Source organism: Pleurodeles waltl, chromosome 2_1 (genome assembly GCF_031143425.1).
Source record: "Pleurodeles waltl isolate 20211129_DDA chromosome 2_1, aPleWal1.hap1.20221129, whole genome shotgun sequence".
Lineage (NCBI taxonomy): Eukaryota > Metazoa > Chordata > Amphibia > Caudata > Salamandridae > Pleurodeles > Pleurodeles waltl.
Genome location: NC_090438.1, coordinates 687,188,711 through 687,208,432, shown reverse-complemented (window position 1 = coordinate 687,208,432; position 19,722 = coordinate 687,188,711). Strand labels below are relative to the sequence as shown.

At 41.4% G+C, this 19,722-nt stretch overlaps 1 protein-coding gene across 6 annotated transcripts in view; it reads right to left on the bottom strand.

Moving 5' to 3' along the window:
- GRB10 (growth factor receptor bound protein 10) overlaps positions 1–19,722 on the bottom strand; it is a 573,160-nt gene that overhangs the window by 233,687 nt on the left and 319,751 nt on the right. For 5 of the 6 annotated variants that reach the window (XR_011199846.1, XM_069216783.1, XM_069216775.1 and 2 more), the window contains one exon: positions 9,674–9,821. Coding sequence is in view for 5 of the 6 variants with exons in the window: in XM_069216783.1 (XP_069072884.1) it covers positions 9,674–9,821 (148 nt within the window). In the remaining variant the exon portion in view is untranslated. The remainder of the gene's footprint in view (positions 1–9,673; positions 9,822–19,722) is intronic. The other variant, XM_069216800.1, reaches the window with a different exon arrangement.

Sequence of the window (19,722 nt, the reverse complement as noted above, 5' to 3'; positions counted from 1 at the left end):
AGATAGATCAGTGAGGACCTTTCTTGAAAGGAAAGGTGATGGGTTATAAAGTCTCATTTGGTGGATACAGGAGCTACACGCTCTACAGTGAGAAGTTTGGAAGTTCCAAATTTACCTCTTTCAGGCAGTACAGTTCAAGCTGTGGGAGTGGAGAATAGACAGTTGACAAACCCAATCACAGAACCAGTACAGGTTAAGATCAGCAATTGAATTTTTCCCAATGTTTACGGTCAGAGAATTGCATGCAGACTTGCAGGGAACGGTGAAAGAAGAAGTCTGTGACCTGGCAGGTAAAGAAGTAGGTCTGATTAAGGGCACAAATAATTGGAGATTTTCTAAAACAAGGCGTTTTGAAAGAAGTGTTAAGAAGTCCATTTAATTCACCAATAATGGGCTTAAAGAAGCCATGTTGGAAGGTGCGTGGTGTGCAGGACTTGCGAAAAGTGAACGATCTGGTGGTCAAGTGTTGTCCAGTAGTGCCAAATCCAGCAGTGATACGGTTTCAGATTCCTTGCAATGCAGAGTGGTTCACAGTGGTTGACTTGTCACAAGCTTTCTTTTCCATGCCTCTTCATGAGGATAGTCCGTTTCTTTTTAGTTTCAAATTCCTAGACAGTCTACAGCTGGTTTAGGCTTCCACAAGGGTATACAGAGTCACCATCACTGTTTAATCAGATCTTGAAAAAGAACCTGTTGTCATTGGAATTACCCTGCCTGTCGACTAGTACAATACATTGATGATTTGCTGATTGCATCCAGAACAAGGGATGAATGTAAGTATGACTCGATTGCCCTGTTGAATCATTTGGGAAATTTTGGACACAAGGTGTCACCTGTAAAATTGCAGTATTGTCAAACATCAGTTAAATAGTTGGGACATCAGATTGAAAAGGGATTAAGGAGAATCTCCAGAAAAAGAATGACCATGATACTGCAGAGAAGTCCCCCAACCTCTCAGATGTCAGAATGTTTTTGGGAATGGTGGGGTACTGCAGACAGTGGATTCCAAACTTTGCTGAGATTGCGAAACCCCTAAAGCAGTTGACACAAGGAAGTTACAGATCCAATTACCCTAGATGAAGGTCAGATGAAAGCATGAACTGAATTGAGAGAGAGTTTGTGCAGAGCTACAGCATTGGGAATGCCTGATTACACAAAGCCAGTCACATTGTTTTGTCATGAACGTGATGCTTGTTCTTTGCCTTAACACAGGTCCATGGAGGTGCTTATTGCCCAGTAGCCTATTTTTCAGCTTATTGGGTGCTCCAATTGTGACACTGAAAATATGTACAGTGCTGAATCCAGCAACATTGCTTCCAAGTGATACTGTTGAAATTGAGAAAGACGACAACATTGAGCATGATTGTCTTGAGGTAACTGAGCTGTGTACAAAACCAAAACCTGATAGACACACACGTTTGGAAGAAAGTGACCAAATGGTCTTTGTTGATGGTTTGTTCTCAGAGATGGAACATGGACATTGAGAGCAGGATATGCAGTATGCACAATTACAGGCACGTTAGAAGCTTCCTGGCTTCCAGGTGTATATTCTGCACAAGTAGCAGAATTGGTAGCTCTTACTTGAGCATTCTATGTTTCTTTGAGACTAAGAGTTACAATCTTTACAGATAGTCAGTATGGATTTGGAATTGTTCATGATTTTGTTCAGCTGTGCTCGCAATGAGGTTTCATGACCTCAACTGGAACACCAGTGAGAAATGGTGACAGAATAAAAGAGTTACTGTACGCAATACAGTTACCTGAAGAAATTGCAGTGGTAAAATGCAGCGCACATCAAAAGATACAGGGTTACATTTAATTGGGAAATGGATATGCATATCAAGTTGCAAGGATTTGTGCATTGAACTATATATCGTTTAAAGACAAGTGGGAATTGATGCCTGAGGACAATTGCACAAGTTATGCCTAAAAAGTGATTGATACTCTAGAAGAATTGAAAACATTGCAGGAAAATGCAGACAAGGAGGAGAAACTACTTTGGGTCAAGCTGAAATGTATCCAAATACGTGATGAAATTTGGGTATCCGAGGAGGGTCAGATGGTGCTGCCTAATAGTTTGACTCAGATGGCCAGGTACTACCATGGCCAGGAACATATTAAAAGGGATGCCGTGGTCCGGTTGTTCAAAATTGATTGGTTCAATCCAAAATTCAGGCAAAGTCATTGATGTGTAATTTGTCAGCAACTAAATGTGGGAAAAGGGACAGTGGTGAATTTGAGCCACACTGGAAGAGCAGGGGGTCCATTTAGCAGGATGCAGTTGGATTTCATTGAGATGCCTGCATGTGGAGGTTTGAAGTACGTGTTGGTGATTGCGTGTGTCTTTAATCAATGGATTGAAGCATACCCCACACGAAGAAATGACAGTCTCACAGTAGCAAAGCTATTGCTTACAGAATTAATACCATGGTTCGGATTTACGATCTCTTTAGAATCAGATAGGGGAACTCACTTCAATAACGAGGTGATCAAACTCTTATGTGCAGCATTCAACATTGAGCAGAAGTTGCATTGTAGCTATAGCCCAGAAGCCTCAGGACTAGGGGAGCAAATGAATGGTACATTGAAATCAAGAATTGCCAAGATGTGTGCCGCTACCAATCTGAAATGGCCAGACGCATTACCTTTGGTATTGATGTCAATGCGAAATATACCTGAAAGGAAGACAGGACTGTCACCTGTGAGATCCTCATGGGCAGAGCAATGAGACTGCCAGCAATTACAGCCAATGCACTTGTCAATATTACAGATGATATGGTGTTGGTCTACTTGAAGGGTCTGGCTGATGTGGTTCGCTCTCTCTCTCAGCAGGTGCAGGCTGCTACCCTGCCACCCATCCATGACCCAGGTCACAATCAGAGCTGGAGATTGGGTCGTCATCAAAAAGCACGTTCACAAGACCTGTTTGGAACCGCGTTGGAAAGGTCCTATTAGGTGGTATTAACTACAACAGCTGTAAGGTGTGCAGGACTGCCATATTGGATACATGTGAGCCATACAAAGAGGGTAGTATGCTCTCTTTTGTTCCTATCAGATATCTGAGTAAAGTAGATTAAGAGCATGATATAGTATTAGTTTGGTACCACATACGCTCACACAGAAATAACCTAACGTTAATGTTGGTTCAAAGAAACCTCTAACATGCTTACTTACCCCATTAGAAAAGAGCTTTATAGGGCATACTGATGACAGGAGAAAAAGCATTGAAGGAAAAGTTAGAGAAAGGATTCGAAAAGAGGACTCATAAGACTGATTATGCTTACGCTGCTATTAAAACGCAAGGAAAATTAGCTTTAGATGCATTACGTGTAGAGAAGCTTTGTATATATAGGCCAAAATCATGCACTGACTATTTGTGGTAACGAGTGAATATAGGCATGTGTTTTTGTTTCAGATTAAGTGGACTTTTATGCTGAATGGTCAGGACCCTGCAATTCACTATATTTGTGGACTTAATGCTTATTACCGTCTTCATAGAGAATGGTATGGGACATGCTATTTGGGGATAGTTTTCCCTAAGATTTATCAGGTAGAGGATTTAAAGAAGTCTCCTAAAGTGACTGAATTGCATCATAAGCGACAGAGGAGGGAAACCTCTTCTGCAATTGTGGGAGATATTTTTGGTGCAGTAATTCCTTCTGTAGGAGTTATTTTGAATGCAACCAAGATACAAAAGTTGTCTACTATTGTGGATAACATGCTGCCAAACTTTACAAGGGCAATACTCCTGTTAGATACTGAGTTAACTGCGGATTGACCTATGACGCTGCAAAATAGACTTGTCTTAGACATACTTTTAGCGAAAGACGGTGGAGTCTGTAGGATGATTAATGCTAGGCATTGTTGCTCCTATATACCCAATATTAGGAGATAAAAGACGTCCTTACTAACTTAACTATTTGAGCAAGGATTTGAATTAGTTGAAGGAACCAGGGGTTTGGGAAAAGATTGGAAAAGGATTTGCTTCAGTAGGCAATTGATTTAGTCAAATTTGGAATGGGGTATTGAAAATTGTACAGGGAATATTAATTGTGATTGCTTGTATATTAGGATTATGGGGCATGTGCAAATTGTGGCAAAATTTAAAACTAAGGAAATCTAAATATAGTTAGAGGAGGGAAGAACAACCCAGGGGAAGAATCTATAGAAACAATTTGGGAAGAACGCAGACTACATCAGAAACAGAATTGTAAAATGTTAATAAGGAAAGATGTGGTGACATTTAGTCAGAGGAGGGACTGTTGAGCAGATATGCTAAGAGAATTATTAGTGATGTATATGAATTTACTAATGAGAAACGCATAGAGAAATTAATCAGAGAAATATAATGTGCACGTTTGAAAATGCGCCCTCGGGGAGTGATCACCATGTGTATTAATAGAACTGAAAGTGTTTTGAAATAATGGAAATATGAGAAAAATTTAATATGTCATAATGAGATGTACAACCTATGGTTTGCATAAGTTAGCCGAACTAAAGCCTGCTTTTTCTAGGCCTCGCACATGGGAAGCTGAACGCTCTTGCAAAGGACTGGAAGCATACCCTAAGCCTTGACACGCTCGATGTTAAAGTTGCTTAGCTAGATTCCTGCAATGTACCGGCAGACAGGAGATGAAGACAATTTGATACAATTAGGTGTAGAGTAGGCTAAATGTACTTTCCCAGGCCTTGAACAATGAAGGCACTGACTGAAGAGGAACATGCAACAATTTCGATACCTGAAGAGCCGGGTGATGAGAACATCGTAAAGTGGACCAATCCACATCTTGTGAACGGACCCGTATGAAAATCAGTAGACTCAGTAAACAAATACTATAGGTTAAAGTTATTTCTGCTAACTAACTGATCAATTAGAAAATTAGGGTGAGGGACTGGGAGACCCTAATAAAATTCATGACTGGGGGCTAAAATCAGAGAATGCAAGCGAGAATTGATGTCAGGAGACGCTGTCCGAGGCGCTGATATTGGGCTCATACTTTGTGAGCCTGATCCGTGGCTGACTACTTGATGACCTGGGGGCGAAGACTGACTTGTTGCTGATCAATCCTGGATAGGTAGCTATGGAAAAAAATGACTGAATTTTATGCCTTTTCTTCTAGGTACCAACTGTGCTGATTATAGAAATTCTCATCTAGATATATTTTTTCAAATTAATGCTTTCTCTAAAAAGTTTTTCACATGAAGACCCACATGCTGATGCTAATCTAGGTATGCCGCTAAGGGTTACGTTGACAGTGACAAATGACTGACAAACTTATTTGCTGAACTTCGCTATTAATGCTGGTATTCTTAATTTATGAAATTGAATTTCACATGTTTCCTTCAAGTGATGATGTTTCTATTAATGAATTAATAAATTGATTGGTCTGAATAAAAATTGAACTAACGTATGATTTAGAATTGTAATCAATAGGGAAATAAAATTGTTTAACTCATTACTGAGTTGTGGTTATTCATGAATAGACTGTTTTAAACTGTGTTCCTTAGAATGTTTTCTTTAGATGTTGGTTTAGTAGTCACTGCATGACTAGGATACTCCATGCGATTCAAAAGGTTCATCGGCCTATACGCGTCCCCTTGTAAGTTTACTTACTAAGGACAAGGCGCGCTAGCAGAGGCAAGGGACTTGCAGCTCTGGATTTCAGTATACAGGGTAGAACAGCCACCTTTATTCGTGAAGGAAAGGGTCTACACCAAAGGTGTGCTAGGATAATGCAGATAGGACTGGGCTGCAGGTTTGCTTTGAAGTCCTTGGCAAACAAGAACATTAAAAGATCCTTCTTGACCAAATATGTATTGGAAGTGACCACAAAGCAGAGTGAAGTACTCTACTGGGCATCATAGATGGGTTAAAACAACGTTTAAATCCCACAGGGAATAATCAATGAAAGAATACTATACAACGATTGACAATCTTAACACTGATACGAAAGAGCTCTTTGTAAGAAAAGAGAAAAGGCAAAAAGCACAAATAGCTTAACACCCTCCAGTAACCTTTATAGTTGCAAGGATGAGAAGCATAATTTACCAAATGGAAATCAACTGTTGGAGTCTAACACTGCCTCAACAAATATGATCTTTGATAGGTATGGAGGGGAACTATAGGGAATCCATGGAGCAGAAATTAGAAGGAAACCATAAGCTGGCAGGAACGTTGAAAAGAAACATTTAAGAGAAAACAGACAACCTCATGAGCAACAGCGCATCATGGGTATCTACAAAAGATGCCCCTTTGTATTCTAAGAGTGGTACAGTAAAGGTAAATAAAATGCCAGTTCAGTTTAGAGGAGCATTAATATAAAAAGGTATATTACCTCACAACAGCAGGATACCGAAATATACCACCTAGGCACCTTTGCTATAGCACACTGATTTCTAAAGTTAAGTCCATGTAGGGCATACATGGAATTGCTTGCACGACAAACTGCAAATGAACTGTATCACAGCCTACCACCACTAAAAGATAACACAAAGAGACCCAACAACAAATATTTTAAGCAAAACTGACTGCTATATGATGTATTTGGACGAGACCAAAACCAAACATTTCAGATTTAATGAAGCAGGATAACGCACTCATTGCACCATGGGTTTGAGGTAAGGGCACAAGATGCTGAATATGGGAGAAGAAAACTTTAATGATACCTGAAAAGATTGAGGGATTAAACTGAGAACATATCATGTGAGAATACGCTAAACATTTCAGAATATTAAGCTCAACAAGCACAACAGCAGAAGCATATCTATGGATCCCTGCCAAAATAATCCTATAAACATGACCATTCAGAGACTGGAAGAAAAAGAAGATTGCACTTTGGTTCATTACCAAGAAACTACAAACAGATGGGAAGTGGCAAGATACTGAAGCTGGTGCAGTGGAGCGAGGAAAAACGGCCCTCTGGTATAAACTGTCAAGAGCGATTTTGGAAGGCCTTGGAACAGGACCTAAACAATGGGAATTTGTCAAACTACCTCTTTTGAACGTTCAGTACTTAGTGTTACTCTAGAGTTTCCTGTTCTTATGGCCTGCTCCAGAGCTCTTTGAGCACCTATATACTTCGACTAACAGCAAACCACTACATAATTATTGCTTTCAATCTCCAGTGGACACCTTGGCACAGACAAACTGTTTATCCCAATCTTTACTAGTGCAGATTGTGATACAAACATTTACAAGCAAATATGCACTTGTGGCATATGCTCTGCATGTGCACTGACTGCTACGCACTTACATCTGACCATGGCACAAACTGCATGCACCGAGACGTGCCTGAGTCTGGCAATCCTAGATCTCACGGAGTCCCAGTGCTCAAATCAGCAACTAGGGCAAAGCTAGTTACCCCCTTTTGCAGTCATGAACAGTGCATGGCTAACACAGCTGACAGCACATTGATTTAAATGTGGAGTAAAATAAAAATATTAATAATAAAAAAAAACCTGCCTAAGTGGGCTTCAAAGCAGCTGTTACAAGGTAGCAAGGTGGCATTACAATGTCCGACATTAATATACTGCACAGTCCTCGGAATGTGTATTCTATAATTTCTCATTTCAGGGGGCACATGCCTATGCTTCTACAACTTCCTGTCATGAGCCCCCCGGAGGAGTACACGCTGATGCCTTCTCCTAGCTCCTGTAACTCTTAATATGTCCTCCGTGGTTCCCAGATCTTTAGGAATTTCCTTGGGCAGCCTCTGGCTTTGTACGTTACGTTTTCTGCCATCATGTAGAGGTCCATCCCAGTCCTCCTTTCCCTCAAAGTTGGCATCTCTGGGGCTCCCCAATCTTTTGCCACGTCCCTCTCGACCACTGCTAGTCCCAAGTTACTGGAAAGGAGTTTTCGGCATGCTACGTCAATCTCTGTAGGTATGCCCAGCAACACATACAGTGGGTCCGCTGGGAGTCCTACATCCAATATTTCTCCAGGTTCTTTCAATATAACAGTGCAGTAGTTTTGAATTCTGGGGCAGGACCAAAGTGTGTGTAGAAAGTCCCCCTTTTCTGCCCCGCATTTTATACAGGTCGGTGCGGAGGCTCTCCCTGTTCTGTGTAGCCTTTCCCAAACATATTATACCCTATGTCAAATTTTGAGTTGTATCAACTGTTGCGGGATTTTTATGGCCACTTCGCATGGGTACATCAGGAAGGCCTCCCAGTCTATTATCCATGGGTCCCAGTTCCCTTTCCCATTTCTCTCTCAATTTTCTCAATGTGTCAGGCATATTATTCTTCAATGTTTTATCTGTCCAGGAAATCGCTTTCTCTGGTATGTGGCCCATTAACAGTCGCCCTTCCTCGGCAAGGTCAGTTACGTCTATTTTCTCAGCTTGCCACCCGTACATCAGCTGGATGTATTGGTAACATTGCGTTGTGGTAAGATTAAATTCCCTCTGAAGGGCCTCAAATGTCTTAAGGTTCCTGTCTTCTATCAGGTCACCTAATTTCTAAATACCTATTGTGTCTCAGGATCTAAACCCCTGGAGATTCCCCATCTCTCTCAGCTGTGCTCCCTCCCACAATGGGGTTTCCTTTGTTAGTTTCCCACACCAGCCTATTTTCTGTTTAGTGTTCTACCAGACCTCTATTGTTAATTTGGCAGGCAGTAAGACTCGTAGGTCCCTGCCCCCCCATATAAGCATTGGAGATGTGAGCTGTTGATAGACTGTTCACCTGGCATGTGTTCCCAGTCATGAACAGCAACAAGATGTGGTGCCCAGTAGTACACCTTTATGTCTGGAAGTGCTATCCACCCCCATTGTAAGGGCTATGCTGGAGTGATGTCCCTGGGTGTTTCCCCTTCCACATCTGCTTTCAGACCGCTCTCCCCATCTTACTGAAGAGCTCTTCTGGTATTATCACCTATGTATTCTTGAAGGAGTATAACAGTTTAGGTAGGGCTATCATTTCGTACATTGCCACTCTAGCGAACAGCTAGAAGGGCAGATTTCCCCCATTTTTCTACATTGTTATGAAACTCCATTAGGACCCTCGATACGTTCCTTTCCAACCTACGCCCCTGGTCTAACGTCATGTATATCCCTAGGTATGTGAATCGCCCTCTACTTCCAAATTGCATGGCGACCTAAGCTGCCTTAGATTACCTCCCACTTGGTAGAGGCTTGACTTGGACCATTTAATCCTGGATCCAGAGTGCCTTGCCATGCTCGTGTATTCCCCCAGGTGTGTGACCTACAAGAGGATATCATCTGTATATAGCAAAATCACTTCATCTTCTCCCTGTCTTTCATGTATACGGACTGATGGCACATTGTTGACACCATATTACACCACTTATAAAATACCTGAGGGGGAATCCAGAATTACATTAGTAAGCCTAATTTAGAAATATATCTAGGTATATTGATCTACACAGGCCAAGAAATGCTCATACATCTCAAAGAGGTCTCATATTTAACATAGATGAAGTGGTGGGTGCTGCTTGCAGAAGACCCTTGTCTGTACCATGTGGCTCACAGGAGCCAAAAGACAAAAGGCCAGCATGTGCATGCTTGTTCTGTTACATACGGAGGAACACTTTGAAACTGAGCAGATAAACTGGGCATGAAACCTGGTCTTCCTATCACCTAGCCCGAAAATTGAAAAAAAATGAACAAAATACAAAAAAAAAAAAACTTTACATTTACTGGGAACTTACGCTCACATGTTTGGTAGGAGGTTCATTTTGAGGTAATGAGCTGGGTGTCAGAACTGGCGAGTTCGACTGACTGCAGAGCTCTGGAAAAGGATTTGGGATAGCTGGCAAGGAGGATGTTCGGAACTGCTGTTCCTCTTCTTGGAGGCATCTGAAATTAAACAAAAAAAAATTATATATACACACATAAGAAAACATGCAATTTACAAGGACAATCTCAATAGCCAACGCAAAGTCCAGTCCTAGTGAAAGTTTCAAGAGTCTGCAGAACACTAAACTACACAGAGACAACACTGAAATGTATTTCTGATAGCCTCATGCAAAATCTACTGGCTTTGTAATGTTTTTAACCACGTTATACAGCAACACAGCAGCTGTCCAGTATAGTTGAGTTTATTTTTTAAAAAGTGTGACGCGGTCAACAGTGATTGGACCACAGCACCTTTTTCTGGGAAGAGGCAAGCAACAATGGGTAATGGGTTGAGAAGGACAGGGCAAGCACAGGGAGATGGGGCATGCCACAACAGGGAGAGATTGCTGGAGGGATATGGGGAAGCAATGAAGCAGAATGGGATGGGGGAGAAGGAGCGATGGCCTGCAAACATGCACTCTAATGGAGTGCTACAACTTACAGAAAAAAGGCAAGTACCTTCAGAAGTGTGCAACCAGTGGAACACCACTGACGACAGACAGACTGAAGAATTTGGTCCATGCTTCACATAAAGAACAATCACATGAAGAAAAAGTGAAACCAGAATGTGTTGACAAAAGAGAAGCATTGAAATAAGAGTAACGATGAAGCCAGCAAATGTTCAGCCCTTTAGTGCGTGTGACAGTCGATGGCCATCACACACATACCCTCCCTAGTGTGGGTCATGACCACTGGCCGTCATCAGGGAGGGGTTTATTAAAATCCTTTGTTGCTAAGCACCGGATGTTTTTTTAATTAAAGCCCTGGGGAGACAATGAATAGCTTCCATGTCTCCCTCCGCTTCGCTTCCCTCCCCTCCCATCTGTGAAGACCATGAGGGACACTGACTATACAGTATTCCCCACCGGAGCATCGGAGGAACAGGCGAGCGTTCTCTACCTTCTCTGTTGGGGACGAACAGGGCAAAACTGCCTCCCCAGATGCCAGTGAGTTATCTATGAAAAGGGGAGACTCTACCATTTCCATCCATGCCTTCCTGGCGCTGTTTCCTGGCCGTGGATTGCAGCATGGGGTTTTGGAGGTGCCGCTGTGCCGCCGTGCCCCCCCCCCCTCCCCTTGTGGGTGAGAAGAAAGAAAAAAGGAAAGTCAAATGATGCGGTCGGCGCCCCTGACATAGGCCAAACCCTATGGGGCATGGTCTTTTACAATCGTGTTTTCTTTTGGGGGTCACTATCGGACCCCAGAGAAACTATACATATATTCAAAATAAGTGAGATCTATTTATATATAAACATATATAAATATATATCTCTATAATTTTATAAATGCATGGTTTTTCTGGGGACAGCAACCAGACCACATGTACATAAAAAGAAAAGTGAGATTTAAAGAGCAACTCTCTCTCAAGACACATACATACACACACATATATATATATATATATATATATATATATATATATATATATATATATACACACATATATACACATATATACACATATATATACACACATATATATACAAATAGGAATTCCTATAGCCCGACTCACAGGACATTGTTTTGGGTAAAGGACAACATGTTTTCATGTTTATTTTTTATTTGGGACAAGTTGACCCCCAATCCCGAGCAGCACCACATTATGAATCAAAGAAGGGCACTGTCTGCAGTTAAAGTAATATTAGTGTCCACATTTTAATGCTGTTTTGACTTGTATTTATAGGTTATTATTGCAAAGTCTATCATTAGGGTGAGCGCTCTAAGAAAATGTAAGCTCAGACTGCACTTCCGACAGAGGTCCCACTATAAAAATGTGTATACACCTTTGCAAAGTTTAACATGAGGCTACGTATAATAATATTCCCAGAATGCTCTCGGATTAGATGTAAATACCTGCAGAAACTTGAAAGCAAGATTGAGGAGCCTTTGCTTTCAAATTAAATATTCAGAAAAAAATGTAACAAGGATTAAAAAATGTTTTGCTAAACTACTGAGAAATTTTAGGTACCATTTCTTTTAAGCATCATACTAAAATGTGTTGATGCATGCTAGTATTCATAAACAATATTCATAATGTAATCAGTGCACCCAGTTTCAACAAGATAACAGGAAACAAGAAAATAAACAATCATTGGTAAAGCCATAGGTCGGACATCGGTGGTCAGCCTTTTGGCTTGGCCAACGAGTGTTGTGTTATGACATGGTTTTTCTAAACCTTGATCATTGTGAAAGCAGCCGGGTCCTCACATTTATAACAAACATTGACAAAAAAAACAATATTGTTTTAGGTCTCAAAATGCACTACTTTGTGTGCCGATATTCTCCTTGTGAAAGAGCAGAATTCTGTCAGTTACAGAGAGAAAGTTAGAACTTGGTCAACTAAAGACCTAACTAGGAGCCCAATTCTTAAAGTCACAAAATTGCATCCATGATATACGCCCTTGCATTAGTCCAGATTTGCAGCTTTCATGAATTCACAGTAATTTTCACAAGTAGGCCTGAAAATCATACTTCTAGAAAATATTTGTGAACCGCATCTTAGCACAAGCAAATATACATATGTACATTTTTCTCATGCACAAATCTTGTGTTTAGAAGTTCACTTTACCTCCAACTACTTTTTCCCCGAACCACGGAAGAAGTTTTATTTCTGCCCTTGTCGGGAATACATTTCCAACTTTTAGTATGGTAAAAGATTATAGAAGAGCTGGTGAAAACCCTTAAAGCATACAAGTTAGTAGATTTGCACAGACTCCAAAGCACATTCCTATCCTGGAACGATTGCTTAATGTTACCTTTAGGCTCAGTATGTGGCAAAATGCATGAATTGCTAGAATTTAAACCCTACTATAGTATGAGACCTGGCATAATCAGAGAGGCTATTATCAGAACTCTTCTATAATGAGATTGCTGCCAAAATGTATTGCCGTACTATGTGGTACCAAAGGGATAAGTGGATATATGAAGCAACCTGTACCATGAACAAGTAGATATTAAAATCCACACCCCTGAAAATAACTAAATATATTTATCAATCAATCATTGTATTTATAAAGCGCACTACTTGCCCGCGAGGGTCTCAAGGCGCTGGGTGAGGGAGGGGGGGTGCTGCTACTGCTCGAAGAGCCAGGTCTTGAGGTGTCTTCTGAAGGTGAGCAGGTCTTGGGTCTGTCTTAGGTTGGTCGGGAGGGTGTTCCAGGTCTTGGCCGCGCGCACACACACACACACACACACACACACACATACACAAATACACAAAAAAAATATCTTTCAGGCATATATAGCATTCAGGCTGCACAAAAATGTCAAGAAAACTCTTATGATTATGTTCCTGCTACAGAAAGATCAAACTTTTGTTTAGTGGCAGGTTTGATGCCATTAAGTACCACAGGTTTATATGCCTGCTGGAAAGAACAGATTTGTATTTTATGTGATAGCTAAGTAGATAAGTAAGGCCAGTCGTTTCCTGCACTTTAAAACAAATGAAAAGTATGTGCGAGAGGGGCTATGGAGAAATGAAGGGCACTTTTGCTGGGTGGTAGAGCGGGAATCCAAGAAGGAAGTCATGGGAGGGCGAACGCCAAACATTACTGTCACACTGGATGCCACCAGAGCTAAAAGCTGTGATTATGAATATGTGGCAAGTTGAAATAATAGTGTATTTTTTTTTGGGGGGGGGGGGGGGTTCAGTGTCTTTAGAGAACTCACTAAATGAGGAAGAAGTGAAGGTAAGGAGACTGACATTTACTATTACACACACAATTTTGCAAACATATCGGCCTTCTACGTAGGCTAGTATTTTAGAGGGAAAGTTTAGCCAGTTGCAGAGATGCATCTCCGATGACTGCTGCTCATGTCTTACCTTGAATTTTGGAGGACAGCTCTGAGGCAGGATCGGAGACTGAGACAGCAGATACTGAAACAGTATTGGAGGGAGAGGACAATGGAGCAGAATCTAGGAGTGATTTTTCAGTCAGCTGAGTCCATCGGACAACTCCTCTTCCAGTGATTGAGGGAAACAGTGAGAACAGTTGTGCTGTCCCTTTGCAAGCACAGTCTGTGCAGCAGAACAACAGCAGATTAGCCAAACCTAGAGCACAAGCACGTGCATGCACAGACAGTGCTCACTTGAAAGCACCCCCCCCCCCTTCAAACTTAGTTCAGCCCCTAATTCCAGCTTTTTAATAGGGACGCTGGATGTAAAGTCGATACAACCAACTTTTTGCCAATTGACTACATCCATCTCTTTTTGGATGTTGCCTCCCTTCGGCAAGTTGTGCAGCAAACAAATTTGAGTGCTGAACAATTTCTGGGGGAGCATAGAGGCGCTGTAGGGCCCCTTTCAAGGGCACACCAGTGGACTCCCACTTCGCTTGAGGTATTGATTATATTTTTGGGCCTTATTCTCAAAATGGAGTTAGTTCAGAAACTCACCTTGCAGTCCTACTGGTGGACTGGCACGGTTTGGGTAACCCACATCTTTGCACCAAACATGAGCAGAGACTTTTTTGCTATTGCAGTGCAATATGCATTTCAATGACAAATCTGCTACATTGTCTCAGGACCATCCAGACCATTACAGGTTGTTCAAAACTTGACCTGTCTTGGAACATTAGTCTGCCAGGTTTCCAGAGATTTATACTCCTGGAAAGAATATAGCAGTCGATGAGTCCTTCATTTTGTACAAACGGTGGCTGCTGTTCAGGCAGTACACTGCGAGCAAAAGAGGTTGTTATTGGTATCAAGCTGTGCATGCAGTGTGAGCTCTACTGGCTACATGTACAGCTTGAGCGTGTAAACAGGGAAGGATTCAATGCTAAACCCTGTAGGTTGCCCTCCCATGTTGAGGGGGGTGGGTCAAATGGGAACGATTGTATGGGAGCTTGTCCAGACACTCCTTCAGAAAGGTTATAAGCTTTAGGTGGACAGTTCTGTACAAGAGGAAAGCTGTTCAGTGAGCTCGACAAGGCAGGCACTGTGGCCTGCAGTACAGTTCGTTGTTACCACAAAGGATTACCACAGGAGCTTGTTTGCAAGAAGCTCCAGAAATCCTGGAGTACTGCGCTGCATTCCAATAAACTGCTCACAGTCAAGTTCGTGGATAGGCGTGATGTGTATGTGCTCACTACAGTTGATGAAAGCACTTCCTCCCACCCCCAATCATGGTTTGGGATCAGATGGCTGAAGTCCACAAGCCCACCTGTGTACTTGATTACAATAAGTACATGGGCGGAGTGGACAAGAATGACAAGGCTCTTCAACCATTAAATGAGCGCCTTAAAACTTGCACTTGGTACAAGAAACTGTTTACTCACCTACTTCAGATGGCAACATACAATGTGTAAATTGTTTATCGTCAGACAACCACAGGAAGTTTCATATCTTTCCTTGACTTTGTGGTCAGTGATCGAAAGCCCTACTGCTGCTACAGAAGGAGCTACTCCATTTCATATGTTCTGGAGGAAGTGGCAAGGCGGCAGGAGCGACACTTTGCTGATTGCATTCCTAAAACGCCCAAAAAGGATAGACCATCTTGTCGTTGTAAAGTGGGTTCAGAACAAGGAAAGAGGCATGAGAGTCGGATTTACACTCCCTAGTGCTCATCTCAGCCACTTCTGTGTTTTCCTACTTGTTTTATGTTGTATCATACTAAAGCAAACTTCTAGGAAATTTACTCTGGTGCAGCTGCTGTTAAGTAAACCTTTAAATGGCTGTGCATTGTTACCAGTCTGTGGCTCACTACTAGGTTAGGCAAGCAGCCACAGAATTTTAGTTCATCTACTTCAGGAAATCACAGACTTCCTTATGGCCTGCTTGATAACTATCAAACTTCAGAACGTGATAGGTGTTCTGTTCATCGATTGAGCATTATAGTCCCCACACTGCACATACTGGTGGACAGCACATACACCATGTTGTCACGGAGTACCCTGTGTGGCAAAATGTTAAAGGAGTGACTGCATTTTAAAGTGCTGGTTAGAGAACTTATGTATGCTACACAAGGACCATCCTGATTGCCAACGAGAACCAGAGTAAGTGTAATACGTCAAACAAATGTCATATGGGACATATTTACCATTTTTACTTGCTTTAAATGTGTGCAAACTCAATTTGTAGCTTTACTTTCAAAGCAAAGTAGAAGTGTCAGTGAATGAGTTCCACAGGATATTTGCTTGGCTTTTTACTTTAAAGACCTAAGGCAGTATTCACCAGCATGTCTGCCTTAGTTTCAACTGTAGATACGCTCACGCAGTTTGAGGAACAGGTCTCGCAAGGAGACAGATATTACTACTGGACAAATCTTGATTTCCAGAAATAACAATGGCAGAGGTGTCCTAAATGAATATATAGCACCCAGTGAACAATCCTCTACCTATGCTCAGCTGCAATGGGCAGTGAGGAAGGTACATGCAAGATGAAAGATTGATCAGAAATTCAAAGAGGCACAGAGAAACGAACTGATCTTTGAAACCGAAATATCTCAACTTCAAGCCTAAAACGAGATGAGATCTATGCTAATCTGAGGACTTTGATAGACAGAAAATATGAACTTAATGTTCTATATTCTACTGAAGAAGAACGAGTACAGATGTGTAATAAATGCAGAGCATATGAACACTGTAAAAAAGCAGGGCAAAGAGAAGCACAATCAAGTACACTTGCATTGACAACAAAGAGGAAACTAGTAACACAGGAGTTTGCCTCTTTCCTTGCAATACTATATTCTTCTGAAGCAACTGATATTTCTAATACTGAAAAGTTTTATGGCCCACATACATCTACCATGAACAATCCCTTCAAAAACTGAGACCAACTTAAACTAGATATACCAGAGACAGTTTGCAGAAGCTATCAAGTCAATTTCCTAAGGGAAAGCTCTGAGACATCGCTTTACAGTAGAAGTTTTATAAAGCAACAATCACAGCAAGTTCACCTCTATTAGGAAGGGTCTCAGGAGAAGATGGACACAGAACACACGGTCGGAATTAAATAAAGCTGTTTACTCTTTGACATCTAAACCTGGAAGAGGTGAATTACAATGCACCATTTATAGGCCTACAGTCCATCTGAATTGTGAGATGAAAACCTTAGCAGAAGTGCTAGCAACAAGACACAGTAAAGTTGTACTTCAGTTGAAAAAACAGTAGAATATGGGATTTGTACCACACCATACGCACGTAATTACATCTCTTACGGCAAACTTCAGAGGATACAGACTAAAGAAGCCACCTCCCTTGATGAGGTTTTTTTTACCAAGTGAAACGGGGCTCCTTATTTTGCACACTGGTCAGATTTGGATTAGGAGGCACTTTCTTCAAAATGGTCTCTCACAATGGTATCGGAATCCAACGGCAAAAATTACCTGTAATGCTTTATCATCCAACAACACCGAGATTCACAGAAGAACTTGACAGCAATGTCCACTACTCCCTCCTATTCTATTTTTTGTTTGCACCTGAACTGCAAACGGTAGCCATGAGAAAGTCAGATACAATCAAAGTAAGTCAGACACCAACAGAGGAAAGTAAAATGATGCTATTCACTGATGATATCGTGATGTCTATTTACATTAACAACACATGCAATTAATCATAGTTCAACGTTTTCAACTTCCATGGGATATAAAATAAACTGGTCCAAGCGTGAAGTGATGTCCATGACACCAGACAACTGCAAGGGTACTAGCAGGACTACCATTTAAACGGGTCCAGCAAAACCTAAAAAATCTTGGGATAAAGAATAACAGAGGCATGAGAAAGATGGCTACTGGGAACATATCCGATCTAAGGGAAAACAAAAAGAGCGACTTTGCTAACTGGGATAAACTACAGTTATCAATGTGAGGGGAATCCAAATAGTAAAAGTGGTGGCAGCACAGAGATTAACTGGGTTTTTGGTATTTTTAGCAATTTGAATAATGATCTAAATCCTATGGCCTGTTGATAATGTAATAAAATATGCATGGGTGCACCAACGTGAAAACTAGCTATGACCAAACTTTATGCAGCCAACACTTTACAATATCTACGACTACCTTACATAAAAACGTACACCTGAACCCAACGTGTTCAAGTGGCAAGCCACTTGAAATAAATTCTGAAACCTCCAGAATGAAAGTTACTTGAAAGAAATCTCAAACATGGCATGCATTGCCCTAAAACTTTCTATATTCAATTGAAACACCAAGGATGATACAAACCCAGTGTTAAAGGAAACGTACAATGTACGGCAATCAATACACAAAGCTATTGGAATGAATGAATTCTTGCAAGCTGATGCCCCAAGCTGGTACAAGGCAGAATTTCGGATCGACAACAAACCATTTTAGTTTAAGGAATGGGAGACCAAAGTCATCCATATTCTCATTCATGTCATTTACCAATGATGGTCTAAAGTCCTTAACAGAAATGACAGATGTCCAAATGGATAAACAAATATTTTGAAAAAACAGGTGCGAAACTGCATAGGGAGATCAATGGGATTGCTGTCGTTCACTCCAGACCAATTTCCGATCCATCAGTATTTAGTGAAATGGGATCATTGCAGAAAGGTATTCTTTGGCTTATATGACATAATTAACATGCGTTATTCCAAACCCACAGAACAGACACTACAGGAATGTGAGAGAGACCTTGGAGAGGCTTGCCTAGAAGGTTTTTTCCTTTAAGTAAATAAGGTATGACACTGGACTCAAACTGCACATAGCCAAAATGTCACCTTCCTCGTACTGATGGAGATGGGCGCACTGAGGAGCAGGCAACACACACTATAGGGCTGCAGAGCGCAGCAGCTGCACTATACGCAAGTCTTGTCTACTATTTCCAACAAGAGCGATCTTTGGATTGTACTTTTGGCAGAGTTCGCACTCGTGTAGGATACGGAGGGAATAGCAAGCATGACCAATCACAAGAAATGATGGCTACATACCACACTGGCTGAGGCCAAATTTTGTATACTGTGTAAATGTAAATTACCCACTGTACCAACCCATGATGAACGGATGGTATCCCTGCGAAACTTACCGTACAAGAGATTAATTTACAAAATGAATGACCTGCTTCATATTCATGAGGATATTTGGGGCCATTTCTGACCGAATTAACACTTCTTGCTATATCTATTAAACGTGAAACTAGTATTACTTAGGCTTCTGCGAAATCTTGTGGAGATGTCTTTCCATTATTTTATTGTGACTGCTTGTTAGTCACTGTTCATGATCATATACAGATGTAGATACATTGAAGTACAAACACACTGCTATAGTAGTGTGCCTATTACACTGAAGACCTTTTGGTAACGTTGCGGTTATAGTTACATGATTTAATACGGTACCCTAGTGTGGGTTTGAGGGAAGAATAGTTTTCAAATGTTTCCACTCTCGGGTGGGGGGGGGGGGGGGGGGAGGGAGGAGGAGGTATTAACCACTCACGAAGGTGGACGCAACTTAGGCTTGCTCTGTTGGGCATGTGCTTATCCAAAGCTGTGTGGCCAACACAACCAAGGTCACCAGGCAAAAAAGGGAGATCCAATCTTGTAGCCTTCCCCCACCCAGAGGGCCCAATACACATACCATAATTTACATATACAATTTTAACAATAAAGAAGAAAAGAAAACATATAGAGGTAGTGCCCTACGTATTAAAGATGTGGTCACTATTATGTCACTCCTAATGTGATCCACTTTTATTTGCTAAGACAATGGGCTTTTCGTGCACTAAACTGTCAAAATCTTGTGTATTTCTTTCACACAAGCGTGATAGTGTGCATCTCCCCAATTTCTTTTTATGATATAGTCCAATAGTTAACAAGCCCAATCCGCTTGCAGTACATAAAAGGTCAACGCGTTTCGGCCAATTCATTTATGGCCTCATCAGGACTGAAGAAGGGCAATCATAGTTCT